The 19,525-nt window shown below is 62.4% G+C and overlaps 1 protein-coding gene across 3 annotated transcripts in view; it reads right to left on the bottom strand.

The window, feature by feature from the left end:
• Positions 1–2,886: 2,886 nt before the first annotated feature.
• The window catches only part of OSBPL2 (oxysterol binding protein like 2), a 35,609-nt gene continuing 18,970 nt past the window's right edge, over positions 2,887–19,525 (bottom strand). For all 3 annotated transcript variants that reach the window (XM_066234774.1, XM_066234775.1, XM_066234776.1), the window contains 11 exons: positions 17,814–17,889; positions 15,103–15,237; positions 14,495–14,592; positions 12,425–12,607; positions 10,939–11,046; positions 10,271–10,360; positions 9,857–9,986; positions 8,462–8,590; positions 7,438–7,561; positions 5,668–5,758; positions 2,887–4,187 (listed from right to left, as the gene is read on the bottom strand). In XM_066234774.1, the coding sequence (XP_066090871.1) occupies positions 4,085–4,187; positions 5,668–5,758; positions 7,438–7,561; positions 8,462–8,590; positions 9,857–9,986; positions 10,271–10,360; positions 10,939–11,046; positions 12,425–12,607; positions 14,495–14,592; positions 15,103–15,237; positions 17,814–17,889 (1,267 nt within the window). In that variant the 3' untranslated portion in view covers positions 2,887–4,084. The remainder of the gene's footprint in view (positions 4,188–5,667; positions 5,759–7,437; positions 7,562–8,461; positions 8,591–9,856; positions 9,987–10,270; positions 10,361–10,938; positions 11,047–12,424; positions 12,608–14,494; positions 14,593–15,102; positions 15,238–17,813; positions 17,890–19,525) is intronic.

Genomic DNA, 19,525 nt, shown 5'->3' with positions numbered 1-19,525 from the left:
TATAAAAGGCAGGAAAGTGGAAAGTGTTTCCATTCACTCTTATCTTTAAGATGCCCATTCACTGGGCTCCTTGTAGCCCCGTGACCTACGAGGTACAGCACCCTCCTCCATTCCCCTGTCCTGGGATCTCGGGTCACATTCTTGTTTTCAAAAACATAGCTGTTTTCCATTTAAAATGCCATTTATATTTGTAAGTAATGGATTTGTTCATTTTAAGTAGTTTGTATATTTTATTTTTTCATTTAAATTTCTCATGTGGCCCTGGCTGGTTGGCTCAGTGGTAGAGCGTCGGCCTGGCGTGCTGAAGTCCCGGGTTTGATTCCTGGCCAGGGCACACAGGAGAGGCGCCCATCTGCTTCTCCACCCCTCCCCTTCTCCTTCCTCTCTGTCTCTCTCTTCCCTTCCCGCAGCCAAGGCTCCATTGGAGCAAAGTTGGCCCGGGCGCTGAGGATGGCTCCATGGCCTCTGCCTCAGGTGCTGGAATGGCTCTGGTCGTAACAGAGCAATGCCCCAGATGGGCAGAGCATCACCCCCTGGTGGGCATGCCGGGTGGATCCCGGTCGGGCACATGCGGGAGTCTTACTGCCTCCCCGTTTCCAACTTGGAAAAAAAAAATTTTCTCGGTTTCTTTTTTTTTTTTTTTTTTTTTTTACAGAGACAGAGAGAGAGTCAGAGAGAGGGATAGACAGGGACAGACAGACAGGAACAGAGAGAGATGAGAAGCATCAATCATCAGTTTTTCGTTGTGGCACCTTAGTTGTTCATTGATTGCTTTCTCATATGTGCCTTGACTGTGGGCCTTCAGCAGACTGAGTGACCTCTTGCTGGAGCCAGCGACGTTGGGTCCAAGCTGGTGGGCTTTGCTCAAACCAGATGAACCCGTGCTCAAGCTGGCAACCTCGAGGTCTTGAACCTGGGCCCTCTGCATCCCAGTCCGACGCTCTATCCACTGCGCCACCGCCTGGTCAGGCTCATGTGGTAAATATTGATAACAACCCATATATATATAGTATTGGCTCTTTTCTGACTGGCTTGTGTCACTGAGCATAATGTCCTCGCTGTTCCCCCTGCGCACAGGAGGCCGGGGACATGAGTGCCACTAGGAGCACTTTCCCAGAGCAGCTGTCCCAACAGGAGACTCTTGCCAGAAGTGGCGGTGGGCTCCTAGGGGCCTCCTGCTGGCCGGGCAGCATTGCCCTCATCCTGTTCTGATTTCTTGACCTTGTGACCCAACCAGGACCCAGCAGTAGGTGGCCTGTCCTCTGCATCGTCGGTAAAGGCCTCCCAGTGGGACGGCTCCACGCCCCTCAGACTGCCAGTGGCCTTTCTCCAGGGCCAGCCGGGGTCTGACCAGACCCTGTGTGTGGTCCACCTGTGGGCTCACCCTTCCTCAAGCACAAGCAGCACGAGCCTTGGGGATAGTCTGAGACGGGACTGTGGCCAGGACAGCCTGGTGCCCTGCCTGGGCCACTGCGATCCCACGGGGACGGCTGGGACGGCTCAGTCTGCGTGTGCTGCTGAGAGCCCGGCCCGTGGACCTGCAGAGAAGCCACGGGAGCTGAGCGCCCAGGTGGTGCCAGGGACCAGGACCAGCTCCGCTGCCCCGTCCTCGGGAGCAGGGCCACAGCCCGGGAGAAGCCCCAGGAGCTGGGGACACCCTGACCGTGACCCCGTCTGGGAGCAGGGCCACAGCCCGGGAGAAGCCCCAGGAGCTGGGGACACCCTGACCGTGACCCCGTCTGGGAGCAGGGCCACAGCCCGGGAGAAGCCCCAGGAGCTGGGGACACCCTGACCGTGATCCCGTCTGGGAGCAGGGCCACAGCCCGGGAGAAGCCCCAGGAGCTGGGGACACCCTGACCGTGACCCCGTCCTCGGGAGCAGGGCCACAGCCTGGGAGAAGCCCCAGGAGCTGGGGACACCCTGACCGTGACCCCGTCTCGGGAGCAGGGCCACAGCCCGGGAGAAGCCCCAGGAGCTGGGGACACCCTGACCGTGACCCCGTCCTCGGGAGCAGGGCCACAGCCTGGGAGAAGCCCCAGGAGCTGGGGACACCCTGACCGTGACCCCGTCTCGGGAGCAGGGCCACAGCCCGGGAGAAGCCCCAGGAGCTGGGGACACCCTGACCGTGACCCCGTCTGGGAGCAGGGCCACAGCCCGGGAGAAGCCCCAGGAGCTGGGGACACCCTGACCGTGACCCCGTCTGGGAGCAGGGCTACAGCCCGGGAGAAGCCCCAGGAGCTGGGGACACCCTGACCGTGACCCCGTCTCGGGAGCAGGGCCACAGCCCGGGAGAAGCCCCAGGAGCTGGGGACACCCTGACCGTGACCCCGTCTGGGAGCAGGGCCACAGCCCGGGAGAAGCCCCAGGAGCTGGGGACACCCTGACCGTGACCCCGTCTGGGAGCAGGGCCACAGCCCGGGAGAAGCCCCAGGAGCTGGGGACACCCTGACCGTGACCCCGTCCTCGGGAGCAGGGCCACAGCCCGGGAGAAGCCCCAGGAGCTGGGGACACCCTGACCGTGACCCCGTCTGGGAGCAGGGCCACAGCCCGGGAGAAGCCCCAGGAGCTGGGGACACCCTGACCGTGACCCCGTCTGGGAGGGCAGCACCAGTTCTGACACAGCTGTCCTGACCCAGCCACCCAGACGCAATGTCCGGCCCCAACACCAGGCGGCCTATTAATCTAGGCAGCACCAGGGGGCCCCTAACATTATTTTACGTTTCCCATAAAGCCTGCCACGTGGGGTCGGGCCGTCTGTGCACAGTGGGCTGTCCAGGGTCCCTCGGGAGGACAGACACTCCATGGACCGTGGCTGCGTTCAGGACTCTGTCCAAGCGTGTGGCTTCCAGCAGCCAGAGCTACAGAATCAAGTCTTCAAAGCAAGTCTTCGCTTTCAAAAGTGTTTTAATTACAAACGTGATTTTGAAGCCTGAACACACATGATGACACACTCTCACAGGAACTCACTGCTCCGTACACCTGCATGTGCACACGCATGTGTACAGTGTGCCCGTGTGTGTGCAGGTGCGTGTGCACCTGCACAGCAGATTGTCTTCCATTCAGGGAGCAGTGCCGTGATCTGTGGCATTTCTACGGAGAGAGAACAGTCACCTGACAAGGAGGTGTGCTGAGACAGACACACACCTGTGTTTTGTTAATAATGCTAATTCACCTGTAAGTGGCCTCCGCTCTGACCCCCGTGCGCACCAGGTGTGCCCACCTGCAACCCTGTGCTTCAGACATGCATGCGGGAAGGCAAGGACACAGTGCTGTGGGGACGGGCCACATGGTCTAATGAGGGACGCTCACTTTGTGGCCTGTGGGCCTGGCCTGCAGTGACGGTGGAGCCCCAGGGAGGAGGAGCAGGCCAGAGGCGGGGCTCCCGCGAGGCTGGGAGCCACCTGGGGACTTTGGTCAACAATTCGCAGTGTTTCTGGCTGCCCTGGGTTGTCGTGGCGAAGCTTCCTTTTGGACGTATACAGCTGGCGATTAATGCGTGTCTAGCTCTTCAGCAAACCCTACAAGTAGTTTTAACTTAAATATTTTGAAAGTCATCTTTACATTATTGAAGATTGGCAAAAAATACGGAATCTGACAACCACTCATCTCACCAACCTGCCGCTCTGAAGATGCTCGCTCGTGCTGCAGGGACAGTGAGTCCAGGCCGCACCGAGCGCTCTGCGAGGTCCCTGCCTGGACCCACCTTTCCCTTCCTGGTTCCAACTGAAATGGCTCTCAGCTGCCCCTGGACACTGCTTTGTAGGGAGGAGCACGGTCCCCTCCGGCCCCTTCCTCTAGTTACAAACCCAGACACGCCCAGCTCACCCTGTCGCATCAACGGGAACTGAAGAACTTTCCTTCCAAACCTTAATGAGACACGATGACCCCAAGGGAAGCTTTATGAAGAGACCGCAACAGCAGCACACGTTTGGCAACCGGAAGTTCATTAGGCTGGAGTCCTCAGCCAGGACGGCACCTTCTCCGCGGACGCGGTCCTGGGGAGGCGGGCTCTGCCGGAAGCGCGGAGGAGCCACGGGACGAGCTCCGGCACAGCCGGCGTCCGGTCCTGGGCGGCTCCCAGCCCTCAGTAGATGTCGGGGCAGCCCGAGAAGTCCCGCTCAAAGTAGCCCCCTGTGTACAGCCAGTCGGGGGTCCCCGTGTGTGGGTTCCTGCCCTGGCGAAACCACCTGCAACACAGAGGGCGTCAGGGCAGGGCCTGGCCCGGGGCGCACGGAGCCCGCGACGAGCCTCAGTCACACGGCAGCGCCGTCCCTGGCGGTGGGACTTCACCCCAGGCTCCGCAAACATCCTGGACGTCAGCCTCTCTTCCCTACAGAGCCTCACGGATTCAGAGAAAACAGGCTGGCGGTCACCAGAGAGGGCGCTGAGCCCGAGGCTGCCCTGAGCCCATGCTGGTGAGAACACAGCGCTGCTTCCGCCCTTTCAACAGGCCGGTGTGCACGTCCTGTGAACTGGGGAGGGGCAGGGTCCAGGGCAGAGAGAGGGGCACGGTGGCCCCCACTGCGTCCTAAAAGCCAACTCGGACACCGTCACCAGTTCCCAGCCGGCTCCCAGGGCCACAGCCACCACCCTCGGCCTCTGTGTGCCGAGTGAGAAGCACCCGTTGTGATGCGGCACGGTGACAACTAAGGACGCCGCCGTGTCACCAGGAGTGGCTCGGGGGACTCACAACATAGAACTGTCTTCTCAGGACAGAAACAAATCTCATCATTTTCACAATATATCTTTTAAATTGACTACTTAAAAAAAATGAAGGAACATTATTTACAAGCTATCTTTTTCTAGAACAAAGCAAATCACACGTATCAACTATGAAGAGCATAATATGAAATGAAACTGGAAGGCCAGCCATCCGGAGCGGTTTTAAACAGGACAGCCACACGGAAGGCACATCGTGACTTCACTGGGCCCTGCAGACACCAGCTAGGACGCATCTCACTTCGTGGAAAAATACACCAATAAATAGTTCAAAACCACCCCGTTTTCTAAGACTAAAACTTTAACTTACATGTACTTTTAAAATTATGCTTAAGTATTACAGCACTCAGCTGACAGAACCCTTATCAGAGGGACTGTTGCCACGTGATGACGGAGCAGCAAACGGCACTGCTGCCTGATGGCTTCCTGGGGGTCGCGGCATCTGCGTCCCACGCGAGGGCCCCCGCCCCAGCGGTCACCGGCAGTGCCGCAGCGTGGGGGCGTGGCCAGCCTTCCCTGGGGGTCGCGGCATCTGCGTCCCCGCGAGGGCCCCTGCCCCAGCAGTCACCGGCAGTGCCGCAGCGTGGGGGGATGGCGGCCTGCCCCCACAGGGGTGTGGCCGTGGCCTCTGGGGCCCTGTGTCACGTGAGGGGTGTGGGGACAGCACCAGGGGCTCCAGACGCCCAGCGCCTCCTCTCTGAGCCGTGTTCCCTCGGGAGTTTGGTCCCAGCCACATTTCCTTTCTAAATTTGCCCCATTAGAGAAAGTGCTCAGAGCCACTGCAGGGGCCAGGACAGGAGGTCAAGGCTCAGACGGCCTGCCTCTCCCCTCGGCCCCCGTGTGCTGGGCACAGCTGCTGCCACCTCGCCACAGGGGGATGGCCTCTGCTCAGCCGCAGGGGCGTGCGTGGGTGGCCGTCCCCCGGGGCCCCTCGCCTCGCGGACTCACCTCGTCTGCCACGCGGCGTCCTCCTTGGCGCGCTCCCGCCGGGCTTCCCGCTGCTTCTCCTCCAGCCGCTCCTTCTCCTGGCTCGCCAGGTCTAGGCCGAGCACACGGGTCAGGTGAGGGTCAGGGTGGACCCCACGGACAGTGGACTGTCACCAGGAACCCGAACCCAGGCGGCCCGGCCCGCGGCATCAAGGGGCGGCGGGGCCCCAACACAGCCCCGGCCGCCGGCACGTGTGAACCCCAGGGCTGTGTCACCGCAGGAGCCCCGAGCCTGGTCTCACCCCAGAGCACGTCCCTCCTGCGAGAGCAGGACTGGGGATGCCTTCAGCCTCAGCCCTCAGGGTGGGGGCTGTGCTGTTCCAGGGACTGAGGTGGCTCCTGACCGTGAGGCCCCTCACCTCCCGCCCTACTGACCGCGCGTGGTCACCTAGTGTGTGCTGCCAGGTGCTGGGCATGGCACTGTCTCGTCACACCTGCAGCAGGACCCCCCTCACGGGCGGCCCATTAGACTTGAATGAACAACATATCCAGTTTTTGAAATGCAACCCTGGTATCTGTGGAACCCAGTGATACAAATATGGGGACTTGACTTCTGTATGTGTTCTTTTTCACTGCGTTTTTCTAGTAACTTAACTTTGTTCTAACAAAAGGATTGGTCTGCAACAGGCTAGAACTCTGAGAACCTGCCCTGCTCGGTGCTGGAGGACCTGACCTTACCCTGTGCTGAGGGACCTGACCCCCCCTGTGCTGAGGGACCTGACCCCCACTCTGTGCTGAGGGACCTGACCCCCGCCCTGTGCTGAGGGACCTGACCCCCCCCCTGTGCTGAGGGACCTGACCCCCCCCCCCTGTGCTGAGGGACCTGACCCCCACTCTGTGCTGAGGGACCTGACCCCCCCCCTGTGCTGGGAGATCTGACCCCCCCCCCCTGTGCTGAGGGACCTGACCCCCCCCCTGTGCTGGGAGATCTGACCCCCCCCTGTGCTGAGGGACCTGACCCCCACCCTGTACCTGGGAGATCTGACCCCCCCCCTGTGCCGAGGGACCTGACCCCCCCCCCTGTGCCGAGGGACCTGACCCCGCCCTGTGCCGAGGGACCTGACCCCCCCCCCTGTACCTGGGAGATCTGACCACCCCCCCCGTGCCGAGGGACCTGACCCCCACCCTGTACCTGGGAGATCTGACCCCCCACCCTGTACCTGGGAGATCTGACCCCCACCCTGTACCTGGGAGATCTGACCCCCCACCCTGTACCTGGGAGATCTGACCCCCCCCTGTGCCGAGGGACCTGACCCCCACCCTGTGCCTGGGAGATCTGACCACCCCCGTGCCGAGGGACCTGACCCCCACCCTGTACCTGGGAGATCTGACCCCCCACCCTGTACCTGGGAGATCTGACCCCCCCCCGTGCCGAGGGACCTGACCCCCCCTGTGCTGAGGGACCTGACCCCCACCCTGTGCCTGGGAGATCTGACCACCCCCGTGCCGAGGGACCTGACCCCCACCCTGTACCTGGGAGATCTGACCCCCCACCCTGTACCTGGGAGATCTGACCCCCCACCCTGTGCTGGGAGATCTGACCCCCCACCCTGTACCTGGGAGATCTGACCCCCCACCCTGTACCTGGGAGATCTGACCCCCCCTGTGCCGAGGGACCTGACCCCCCCCGTGCCGAGGGACTCAACACCTGTCGTGCCCTCCAGGCCCTGGCACATTCCCTCTGCTCGTCTCCAGGAGCTACTCCGGAGCCCCCGGCGCTGAGGCGCGCACCCATGTTGCCGTCCTCCATGGCCCGGATGTCGGGGCGCAAGCGGCAGTCCGTGGGAGCCAGGGTCTCCTCCGTGTCCGCCTGCAGCTCATTGAGACTGACGGTGAAACTGGTGAAGTTATACATCTGAGGGACAGACAGAAACCTGTCACCACCACGGACATCTTTTCTGCACAGCACCCTGCTCTGAAGCCACAGATAAGAAATGCTCTCTGAGCCCGTCTAGTGTCCCCGCTCCGTGGAGACGCTCCCCTCAACGTCCGGCCTCGGTCTCCTCCGGCCCCCCCACTTGACACCGGACTTGTAGATCTGTCTCCCCAACACCCCTGGGACGAGTGGTGTGTTTCTTTTATTCTATACGTGCTCTGCCAGGTTGTAAGACAGAATAATAAAAAGTTACGTTATATATTTATCCTGTATATAACTCGTAATGTGAAAAACATAACTTCTTATATTTATTATATGATTATTTTATATCACTGTATGTAATAGATTTATTATATGTAATACAAGTGGCAAGTTTAATGTTCAAAAATAAATATCAAAATGCATTTAAGCATTTAAATTGACCAGTCAGGAAAATCATCTTTGCAACCACTCTGGAAACCCAAGTGAGCTGCAGTGGGTGTCGGCTTGTCCGGCCGGGTCGCTCAGTGGGTCAGAGTGCCGCCCCATATGTCAAGATTGGGGGTTTGATTCCCGGTCGGGGCACATAAAGACTCAAGCATTAAACGCCTAAGTAAGTGGAACAGTTTGATCTCTCTCTCTCTCCCCCTGTCTTTAAAATCAATATAAATCAATAAAATTTTTTCAGAAATGAGGCAGGCAGGCGGTGTTGCCAGGAGGAGCTAGGTGTGGCTGGGTGTGGCTCTGGGCACAGGCACTGGAGGCCAGCACAGCCAATACTGTCTGATTAGGTGACGGGGACCCTGGCTGCTCTGGGACCAGGGGCTGAGCTGGCTGTGAACATGGGGTCAGCCGTGAGTAGCCCAGACTCAAGGGGGGCTGTGTGCAGGGGGCACGGACCTGGGCAGAGTTGGGGGGCCGCGTGTTGACCCTCCAGAGCAACGTGCTGCCGGGAATGACCTGCACGGTCTCCTGAGCCTCGGGCACGGCGTCCACCACGTCCCTGTCGGCGTCCTTAGAGCCGTCATCCTGAAACACAGAGCATGCTGGCCGTTCGCGGGAGGGAGACTGAGGCTTCCAGACCCTGTGCGGAGCCCCTGAGCAGAGGACACCCTGTCTGCGACCTGGCTGCCCTCAGCCTCAGGAGGGCCTGGCCTCCTGCTCTGCCGTGCTCAGCCCACCTTGCGGGGGCTCCTGTACTGGGCCCCCCCAAACAGGGTGTGAAGCCAGGGGGGGGCACGGCTCTCCTACTGGGAGTGCAGGCACCCTGAAGGACGCACTGCCGAGTGGACCACCACCAGCCAGCGGCACCCTGTGGAAGCACACTGTCCAAGCTCAGGGTGACTGACGGCTCCCTCTGGGAGGGGCCTGCCCTCCGTGCTGCCCTCAGTCCGAGCGGGACCACCACCAGCTGGCACCGTGTGGAAGCACACTGTCCAAGCTCAGAGTGACTGACGCTCCCTCTGAGAGGGGCCTGCCCTCCGTGCTGCCCTCAGTCCAGACGTGGTCCAGACTGGGTGATGTCAGGATGTCGCAGCACGCCTAGACCACACTCTGCCTGGAGACCGCACCTCCATAAAAAGATAGGCTGCCTCCGTTTACTTTCAAAGTCAAGGGGGCCTGGGGGGAGAGGGCAGGGGCTGCTCATACAGGGGAAGCGTGTCAGCGTGAGAGGCGCAGCTCAAGGGCCGGCCGCCCGGCTGCAGGCTACTCGCCTGCAGGCCACCCAGGCACAATGGAGCACAGTGACCACATCAAAGGCCTCTCAGGTGGCCTTGCGTGCTGGCCTGTGCAGGTACTGAACCCCGCATTGTTACAAAAGGCGTCGCAGTGCATGGGGGATCGCGGTGAGCGCCCCGGAGGCCCTGCAGGCTGGGCGCACGGATCCGCCCACCCGCACTGCACAGCGGAAGAAGGCGGGACTCCTCTTTGAACTACCGCTCCGGTTTTCAACGCAGCACGGCCTTCAGGTCAGTGGGACTGCAAAGCTCCAGGGAGAGGCCCCTCGGACAACTGTCTGACCGCGGGGCACGCTGACACTCGGGCTAAGCACGCAGACAGGACACGCACCGGCTTTCTTAGCAGGGCTAGCTAACGAGGGCCAGGAAGACAGGAGGTTTCCGGAGAGGCCTCCAGAACACGGCGTGTTCGGAAGGAAAGAGAGGTGCCCTGGGCGGCTCTCGGGGCGGGGCGGACACTGACCCCGCCCCCGCGCTGCGGGATGCGGATAAGCCACGCCCACCCGGAGGCCGCAGGCCGGGCACCGTCTGCGCAGGGGTCGGGGCGCAGCCTCACCGCAGGTGCAGGTGCGTCTCTCGGGGGCTCGCCCCTCCGCTCCCGCTTCCGGAAGGACTCGAAGGCCGCAGGCTCGATGCCCCACAGACACTCTGTCCACTTGCCGTAGATGATGAACAGCTTCTTCTTGCTGGAACGAGGGGGTTTAGTAACCACGTTAACAGCCACTACAAACTGCCCGTCTGGCCGCGTCTGCGCATAAATGCATGGCCCGACTGACCGCTCACCACCCGAGACATGAGACCCAAAGCCCATCTTCTATCTCCTGTTGTGCTCGACAATGAAACGTTTCCTCTGAATGAAGAAGATTTAGAAGCGAGTCTGATGTCTGTTACCACGAACGCGGCCACAGGTTTGACGGCACCTTCTGCAAAGCGCCCGGGCGCCGTCAGGCCCATGCCGCCTGGGACCTACCTTTTATCTTGAATGTAGCCTTCCACCTTGTGAAGCTCTTTCCCAAACAGCCCGCACGGTTTGAAGTGCAGCACACACTTGTCTCCGGTTCTGCAGGAAGAGCAGACACGGGCCTGTGGTAGGGGGGCCGCGCAGGGGAGGCAAGGAGGGAGGCGAGGGGAGAGAGAGAACAAGCTCCCACACTCGGTGCCCGGGGTGGGACGGCGGCCAAGGCCACGGGAAAGTCCCCACACTGCCCAGTGGTGGTGGCTGCACACTCCAGCACGCTGACTACAAATCACTTCAGTGTCCACTTTAAACAGTAGCCATTATGGCAGGCAGATTTCATCTCATGAAAGCCATAACCAAGCAGAGCTGGTCAGTCATGAACACCCAGGAAGAAGGAACAACAGACCGAACAGTGGACAGGGAAGAGGATGGGCACTGGGTTGTCACCTGGACCCACACCCGTCTTTAGTGCTGTTTAAAATTTCAAAATAAATGAACTTGGAATTAGAAAGAAAAGAACTATCAACACGGAGCGTGGACAGTGCCTCATGCTGAGGACTGGGTCCCCGGGCGGCTCGGGGGCCCGGGGGCCAGGATGGCTGCTGCCCAGGGCAGCTCAAAGAGCACAGTGAGGGTCCCCGCTGCCTGGTGTGACCGCCACGTGGCACCTGGTGCATCACCTGTGGTTGAGGATCTCCACCGTCCCGTACTGCTCTATCCAGAGCTTGCCAATAATGACATTATGCACACAGCAGGTAGGGTTGGTCCAGGTGTAGGCCTCCTTGTGTCTGTCAAACAGGCCAGAAAACATGCCAGTCAGAGCCAGCAAAGCAGACGGAAGGCGTGCCTGTGTGTGCCCACCACCCAAGAAGCAAAGACACACAGACACTGACGCAAGGCACCGTAATTGCCTCACAACCCACGGTGGGGGGGGGGGGTTTGCTTTGAACTCCTTCCCACAGCAGCTACTTATTTACAGCAGCTACTTATTTAGCATTCGTTTGAAATGTATCTCTTCTTTCCTTTGTAGCAACAACAAAGCTTTCTACTTGAATGTCAATAAACACTGAGACAAAGAGAGCTCTCCTCCCTCGTCCTCTTTGTCCTCTCCAGGACAGCCACCGCCTCCAAGGGGATGAGGGTGGCCTGCAGTTACAGTTACAGCACTGCACCTTCCTTTTCTCCCAGCCTGATCCCAAGAGAAAAGGTCCCACAGGTGTGAGCACATGCAGGACCTCTGCCCCGGGAGGGAGGCTGTGTCCAAGAGCCACACCTAGTGGCAGTGCAGACAAGTCATGACAAATATCTGCCATTTCCCAGGTGGCACCCAAACACCTGACTCATGAAGGTGTTGCAACCTCTGGCCCTCCTTGCTGGTGCCAGGAAGGCCAGAGGCCCAGGCGGGCGTGTCCCCAGGAGGGGTGGCTCCCCCAGGGCCCCGTGGGCTGTGGCCACCAGCCAGGCAGGGCCACGGGGACACAGGTCCCATCCACGGCCCCCCACGTTGCTGCCTGCCCGCCCATGGCCTGGACGGCTCCACAGTGGCTCTGCCGCGGCCAGGAGGTGTGGAGACTCCACTTCTGCTCCGAGGTGTCTCTGACCAACACTGGATCGGGGACATTTACATTTAGAGTGGGTGGGGGCAGGGCAGCCTCAAAGGCGGCCCCTCAAGTGTCTCCCCTCCTGTAATTCCCTCTAAGCTCAGCCAGGGCTGTGTGACCAGCAGCACAGGTGGCGGGAAGGCCATAGTGGGGTCACTTCTGGGGTTAGGTCATAAAACACTGTGGCTTCCCTCTGGATGGCTTCTCCCCTTGAGGGTGCCGCCTGCCCATGGCGGGCCTGCCACCCCGTGGGAGCCCGAGCCGAGCCCCTGTGCTGGTCCCCGTGGCTCAGACACACGTGCACGGCAAACGCGGGCCGTCCTGAGCAGCTGAGCACGGTGCTGTGCAGAAGGGGCAGCTGCTGTGACCAGACCAGAGCCCGTCCAGGCCGCAGAGGACGATGCAGAACCCTCTGGGGAGCACGTCAGGACCGTTGCCTGGCTGGGGGACCTGGCAGAGGGCGTCCCCGCTGCCGGAAGGCCGCGGCCTCTACAGACAGGGCCACCCTGGAGGCGGCAGGGGAGAGGGCTCCCTCCCTGCTTTGGAGGTGGCGAGGCGGGCGCACCTGAGCAGCTCCAGAGTGATGGTGCCCCGCGGCTCTGCCTCCACACTCTTCCCCCAGAACTTCAGCTTCGGGTAGATGGAGCCGTGGAACAGGAAGTCCTGACAGAGGCCTTCGGAGTGAAACGCGCTCACAGGCGGGTGGTGGCTGACCTGCTCGGAGATGAACCTGAACCCCAGGTCCTCCCTGGGCACCAACAGGGGGGAGGGAGGAGCCTGTGAGTGACAGACAGCACAGCCCAGCGAGCCTGCTCAGCCTGCCGGCCAGCTCCATGGCTCGGGGCCACACACGTGCGACTGCGGGCCTCCGTGTGCGGGAGGCACTGGGAAGGGAGAGCCACTCCATGCGACCACCCGTGCCACACATGACACGTTCGTCCAACACTGACAACACACGCAGCCACACACACACACACACACACACACACACACGTGAAATGTGCTTCCACGGGGCCTCCGAGCACACAGGTCTGTAAGGTCTCCCAGGACCAGTGACCCAGAGCCCCAGGCGCAGACTGGTGCCCGTCCTCAAGGAGCACCCGCCCCCGGCCCCAAGAGTGGCGGCTCCCTGGCCTTTGGGAGGGGGGCTCCACGCCAGCTCCCGAGGCTCCTGGACACTTATGATGAGATGCCTCACGTGCCCTAAGACATTTCTGCCCAGGAAACAGGGTTTTTAGTACACTCTCTTGTTCAATAAAAATGTCATTTTTTAATTGTTCTGGAACTGTGAATACACCCACAGTTGTACTCACTGAAAATTATAAAAGTTAATCCACATAATTACTAACTTAACTGGAATCTGAATTTCCAACTGTTACAGAGGAAGGAAAGTTGAAAAAATTAGATTTTAAAAGGTTGCCCGCCGAGGTGTGTGACTTGCGGGATGAACACTGTGTGAGGAAAGCGGGCTGTTTCGCTTTCAGGAGCCGACAGGGAGCTCGGGCAGAGCTCGGAGCCCAGACACGGCCGCCTGGGTCCTGCACGCACCGTGAGCCGTGGACACGGCACCCGGAGACCGGGCTGAGACGGGACGAGCACAGTGGTGCCCAGGAAGAGCGTGAGCTCTGCTGTCGGTCTGCGAGACTGTGGTCCAGAGGGTGAAGGGTGAGCAGTGTCACACGCACACTCAGCACCTGCACTGTCCTCGTCCCTTGAACCCATGCGACTTACCTCCCGCCAGCTACAACTTTGTTCACGCTACATTTTGATCTCCCTTTTCAAGGCACTTTCATGATGCTTTTGAGTGAACTAAGCGCTGACCCCTTGCCAGCCTCTAATGAGGCCAGAGCCCCGACCACGGCACTCATGCTTGTGGACAGGGAGGACACCTGCCCAGCAGAGGTGTCAGGAGGACAGCGCTACCAAACACAAAACAAAGATCTGCCCAGCAGTGACTCTGGGGCCAGTCCTCCCGCATCGGAGCCTCCGTTTCCTCATTTCTCAGCGGGAGGCAGGGGCTGCTCCCTGTCCTCCCCTCCGGTGACGCACTGTGACCCAGTCACCTGCTCCTCCCTCTGTCATCGCACAGCAGCCCCAGGCTGCATACACCGTGCTCCCGCCTAACGTGTCCAGCTTTCTCCATTTGGTGAGACGCCCAGACCAGCTGCTTGGCACCAGCCATGACAGGGAGCATGAGCCCAGAGGGCGCCTCCCCCGCCGCCGTGCCAGAGACCACCAGAAGAGCCAGGCGCAGGCGGCCTCCACAACTTGAGCACAGGCGCCTGCCCCGCTGTGGGAGCGCGGGACCCCCCGACCCGCGGCCTGCGGGGCTCCTGCACTCGGCACAACGCCGCCCGGGATGCTCGGGTAAGTGGGCGCGCCTGCTCACCAGGACCCTCCACGCCAGGTCAGAGCTCAGAGCACGTTCAGACACCACTCTCCACCCGAGCCCAACGCACCAGCTTGTTCCCCACCCGCAGCGATCGACACGACACTCCCTGGATGCCACCGTCCTCCCGCCTACGTGTCCTTAGTGAACCCGCCACCCAGGGTTCTGTCCTCACAGGCCGGCCCGCTGCAGGAAGACACACCCCGCCCCGGCGCCTGCACCGGCGCCCGCGGGGCCTGGCCTCACCTGACCAGCTCGTAGGTCTCTCCCAGGAGCGGGTTGAAGGGCTTCCCGGTCCTCTCCCACTGCGAAGCCACCGCCGACACCGCGAAGGCCGCCACGCACTGCGGACGACACGCAGGCGTGAGCGAGTCCCCCAGGCCCGCCAGGCCCTGAGCTGGGGACGGTCCAGTCTTCCTCTGGCAGCGTGTCTGAGGTCACATCACTCCCGCAAAGTGCCTCCTGTCACCCACCACGTCCTCAACGCCACGGGAACGGGAGCCCCGCTGCCATCCAACGCCAGCCCATCCTTCCTGGTGGCCCCGGCAAGGGGGGAGGGCCCGTCCCGCACGCGCACACACACAGGCGCACACGCACACGCACATGGGCACACACGCACACACATGCACACAGGTGGTGAAGCCGACAAGACCGGGAGGACCCAGGCACCAGCCCATGCACGCCTGTGGAGAACACGCCCCCGCACAAATGCCCTGCGGCTGGCAGGACAGCGACCAGATGAGCGTGAGCGGTGCTGGCCTTCTCCACTGGGCGGTGCCTGCCCCTCCAGTCAGCTGGGGTCACGTCACTCGGAGCTGCAGTCGGCCCCCCAGCCAGCACAGGGCCCCGCTCACCTGCATCCTCTCCAGGGGCTGGGGCTGGCGGGAGGCTCTGTGGATGAGGTAGACGTGTTCCATGTACTCCGTGATCCGCTGCAGGAAGCTCAGGGGCTCGTTGAAAGCGATGGGCATCGTGATCTTGGACAGCTCCTGCAGGGACCCGCGAGCTCGTCACAGGCAGCCTTCCCAGGAAGCACAGCCCCGCCCGCCCGCTCTGACGGTCACCTCTTGGAGGGCAGAGGCCTGCAGGGGCGAGCTCTGAACTCCCCCTGGGCTGTGAGCTGCCTGGGAAGGGAACCCCCACCCCCGCCCAGCGAGTCCAGCTCGTCTGCCCCGGGACAGCTTCCAGTCCCTCTGCCTCTCCACACCCCCCACCCAGCTCGTCTCCCCCAGGACAGCTCCCAGTCCCTCTGCCTCTCCACACCCCCCGCCCAGCGAGTCCAGCTCGTCTCCCCCAGGACAGCTCCCAGTCCCTCTGCCTCTCCACACCCCCCGCCCAGCGAGCCCAGCTCGTCTCCCCCAGGACAGCTCCCAGTCCCTCTGCCTCTCCACACCCCCCACCCAGCTCGTCTCCCCCGGGACAGCTCCCAGTCCCTCTGCCTCTCCACACCCCCCGCCCAGCGAGTCCAGCTCGTCTCCCCCAGGACAGCTCCCAGTCCCTCTGCCTCTCCACACCCCCCGCCCACGCTGGACCACGTCACACACCCGGATGGCAGGAGCCCCGCGCTGGCCCCCCCGGGGCCCCCCCACTGCAGGTGTTCCTGATGCTCCTCCAGCTCTGTGGCCCCAAAGCGCCACTGAACGAGCCACTACTTCCCATCACCTCCCGGGAAACTCGGAACCCTCAGCCCAGCAAGTGACACCTCCCAACACGTGGCTTCAAGTGACTTTGCCAGAAAGTCTTTCAAAGTTGGCAAAGGAGTCTCGCTCTGATGCCTGTTCACAGCCACACAGAGGGAACAATGTCGTGGAGACAAGAGGTGACCGAGAGAGGTGCGCAGAAGGCCTGCGTGGTGAGTGGGGTCAGCTCAGCAGGGACAAGCACACCCAGCGCCAGGGGCTGCATCTCAACGCCAGCGTCTACCCAGGCCACCAGGGCACACAGGGCACCAGGGCACACAGGGCATCAGGGCACACGGGGCACCAGGCCACCAGGGCACACAGGGCACCAGGCCACCAGGGCACACGGGGCACACAGGGCACCAGGGCACACAGGGCACCAGGCCACACGGGGCACCAGGCCACCAGGGCACACGGGGCACCAGGCCACCAGGGCACACGGGGCACACAGGGCACACAGGGCACCAGGGCACACAGGGCATCAGGGCACACGGGGCACCAGGCCACCAGGGCACCAGGGCACACAGGGCACCAGGGCACACAGGGCACCAGGCCACCAGGGCACATGGGGCACACAGGGCACCAGGGCACACAGGGCATCAGGCCACACGGGGCACACAGGGCACACGGGGCACACAGGGCACACAGGGCACCAGGCCACACAGGGCACACAGGGCATCAGGCCACACGGGGCACACAGGGCACACAGGGCATCAGGGCACACGGGGCACCAGGCCACCAGGGCACACGGGGCACACAGGGCACCAGGCCACACAGGGCACACAGGGCACCAGGCCATCAGGGCACACAGGGCACCAGGGCACACAGGGCACCAGGCCACCAGGGCACACGGGGCACACAGGGCACCAGGCCACACAGGGCACCAGGCCATCAGGGCACACAGGGCACCAGGCCACACAGGGCACCAGGCCATCAGGGCACACAGGGCACCAGGGCACACGGGGCACACAGGGCACCAGGGCACACGGGGCACACAGGGCACCAAGCCACACGGGGCACACAGGGCACTAGGCCATCAGGGCACACAAGGCACACAGGGCACCAGGGCACACAGGGCACACGGGGCACCAGGCCACACAGGGCACACAGGGCACCAGGCCACCAGGGCACACAGGGTACCAGGGCACACGGGGCACACAGGGCACACAGTGCCTGCTCAGGTCACAGCAGTGCTGCTGTGGACTGCTCTGCCGGTCACTGCCCACGGTCCCCATGGGAGATGGCGGTTGGGAAGGTCCTGAAGGGTATGCGGGGCGCACGCTGCTGTTTTGCAACTTTCTGTACAGTCTAAACTTTCCCCACAACAAACACCTGCAAACACCGTGGACTCTTTCCTGGGGAGGGACTGAGTGGAGCAGGGTGACAGGCAGTCAGCACCTGAGAAACAGGGCGCATGGCCCCATGAACCGCTGTGCGGGGCCGTCACCAGATGCGGCCTAGAGCGAGCCTCCTGTGCCTGGCAGCACCCCTCCTGGCAGCACAGTGAGGAGTCTCCATCAGTGGGCAAGGACAGGAAAAGGCCTGTGACCTCTGGTCACCAGTTCCCTCTCTGCCGTGACAGATTTGAGCGTCTGAGCTCTGCCTGCAGCCCGCATGGGCGGCTGCCGCGGCTCACCCGCTGTGTGCATCCAGGAACCCCAAACTCCCCATTTCACGCCGACTGCGGGAAGGCAGCCTTCCGGGAGCACGTCACCGCACGCTGAGGGAACGACTGGCTCAGCCTTTGGAGCCGTCTCCCTGCCCACCAGTGGCCTCCTCCCACCCCTCACGCCTGTCCAGGTCCACACCTTCACTCCCCGCTGTCCACAAGCGTGCAGGGCGAGCCCGCAGGGAGGTGCCAAGTGCGCCCAGACGCCCACACTCACCAGGCCGATGCACTTCCTCAGAATCCCCCACACGCTGAAGTCGCTCCTGGTGAACATCGGGGCTGGCAGGGACGTCCTGAAACGCAGTGACCACGGGAACGGGTTATAACCCAACACGAGGTTCATTCAGAATGGGTGGTTTTGCTCAACCACCCTTTTTCTCTAATCCTATCTAAACGCCAGCACTCCTCTGCTCCGGGACCCTGGGGAGAAAGACCAGCCGCTGGCTTCATTCCGAAGAAAGGTTCCCGTGTGGACTTGCAGGAGGGCCTCCAGGAGAGAATGGCCATGACCACACAGATGACTGTTCCACAGAGCTGGGGACAGCTCATCTCGTCCCCAAGGGGCAGCGGTGTGCCTGAGGCCTGGAGCACAGCAGGACCATGGACAGAGGCTGGGCCACGAGGACCCCAAGAGGGAACCCGGCTAAGAAAACCTTTTCAGAACCAGCTGTTCAACCCTTTCAACACGTGTTTCCTGAGGCACCCCCAGCCCAGACGACCTCCCCACAACGAGGGGGGCCCCACAGCCAGGTTTACAGTTGACTCGAGGGGGCCTGGACTCCCTCCTGGGAACTTGCTGGGATGAGACCTGGCTCCGTCTGGGAGGGAGGGATGTCAAGTGGGATGAAGGTCTGGACGTGGAGGAGGCACGACATCCTGACTGAAGACTGGGCCGTTGGGTCCCCGCACTGCCCTGCGCCCCTGAATCCCCTCAGCACTGCCCCACGCCTCAGAATCCCCTCGGCACTGCCCTGCGCCCCTGAGTGCCCTCGGCACTGCCCTGCGCCCCAGAATCCCCTCAGCACTGCCCTGGACCCCTGAGTGCCCCCGGCACTGCCCTGCGCCCCAGAATCCCCCCGGCACTGCCCTGCGCCCCTGAGTGCCCTCGGCACTGCCCTGCGCCCGAGTGCCCTCGGCACTGCCTTGCGCCCCTGCCCTGCGCCCCTGAATGCCCTCAGCACTGCCCTGCGCCCCAGAATCCCCTAGGCACTGCCCTGCACTCCAGAATCCCCTAGGCACTGCCCTGCGCCCCTGAGTGCCCTCGGCGCTGCCCTGCGCCCCTGAATGCCCTCGGCACTGCCCTGTGCCCCAGAATCCCCTAGGCACTGCCCTGCACCCCTGAGTGCCCTCGGCGCTGCCCTGCGCCCCTGAGTGCCCTCGGCACTGCCCTGTGGCATCCGGAGTCAGGTGAGCTGCTCTCCAGTGTCTCTGGGTTCAGACGGGGGAATTGAGCTGGCCGCCCCTGCTCCACACACTGGCTGGGACGAGACTGTGGGCTCCTGCCCAGGTGGGACCCTGAGCCTCCCTTCAGGGTGTCATGTCAGGGCCGCTGGGTTAGGGCACGCTACTTGTTTACAGGGACGAGAGGAAGTAGAGAGAAAGCTCTCGTTTATAGAGCAGCTGACCCCTGGGCTGGACAGCGAGAGGCCAAAGAGGGAGAGGAGAAGGCGCAGCCAGGAGGTGGGGGTCGGGAGGAGGCAGGAGGGGCTGACGTGGGGCCTTCAGGGCCCAAGGCCCCTGCGTGGGGACCAGGGACAGCGGGAGGGCTAGAGCGGGGGCCAGGTGCTGGCCCTCTGCCTGGGGGGGGGGCCCTTAGAGTTCATCGTCCACAGTGAGTCCTTCTGGGGGGAGGGGGTGCTGCTAGTGACGCTGGGGGGGGCACGAGAACATCCGCTCGAGTCCTGAACAAGAGCTGGCGGTGGCCCCGTC

Source organism: Saccopteryx bilineata, chromosome 6 (assembly GCF_036850765.1).
Source record: "Saccopteryx bilineata isolate mSacBil1 chromosome 6, mSacBil1_pri_phased_curated, whole genome shotgun sequence".
In the NCBI taxonomy this organism is placed as follows: domain Eukaryota; kingdom Metazoa; phylum Chordata; class Mammalia; order Chiroptera; family Emballonuridae; genus Saccopteryx; species Saccopteryx bilineata.
Note: the sequence above shows the minus strand (reverse complement) of the source record. Positions and strands in the feature narration are given on the sequence as shown.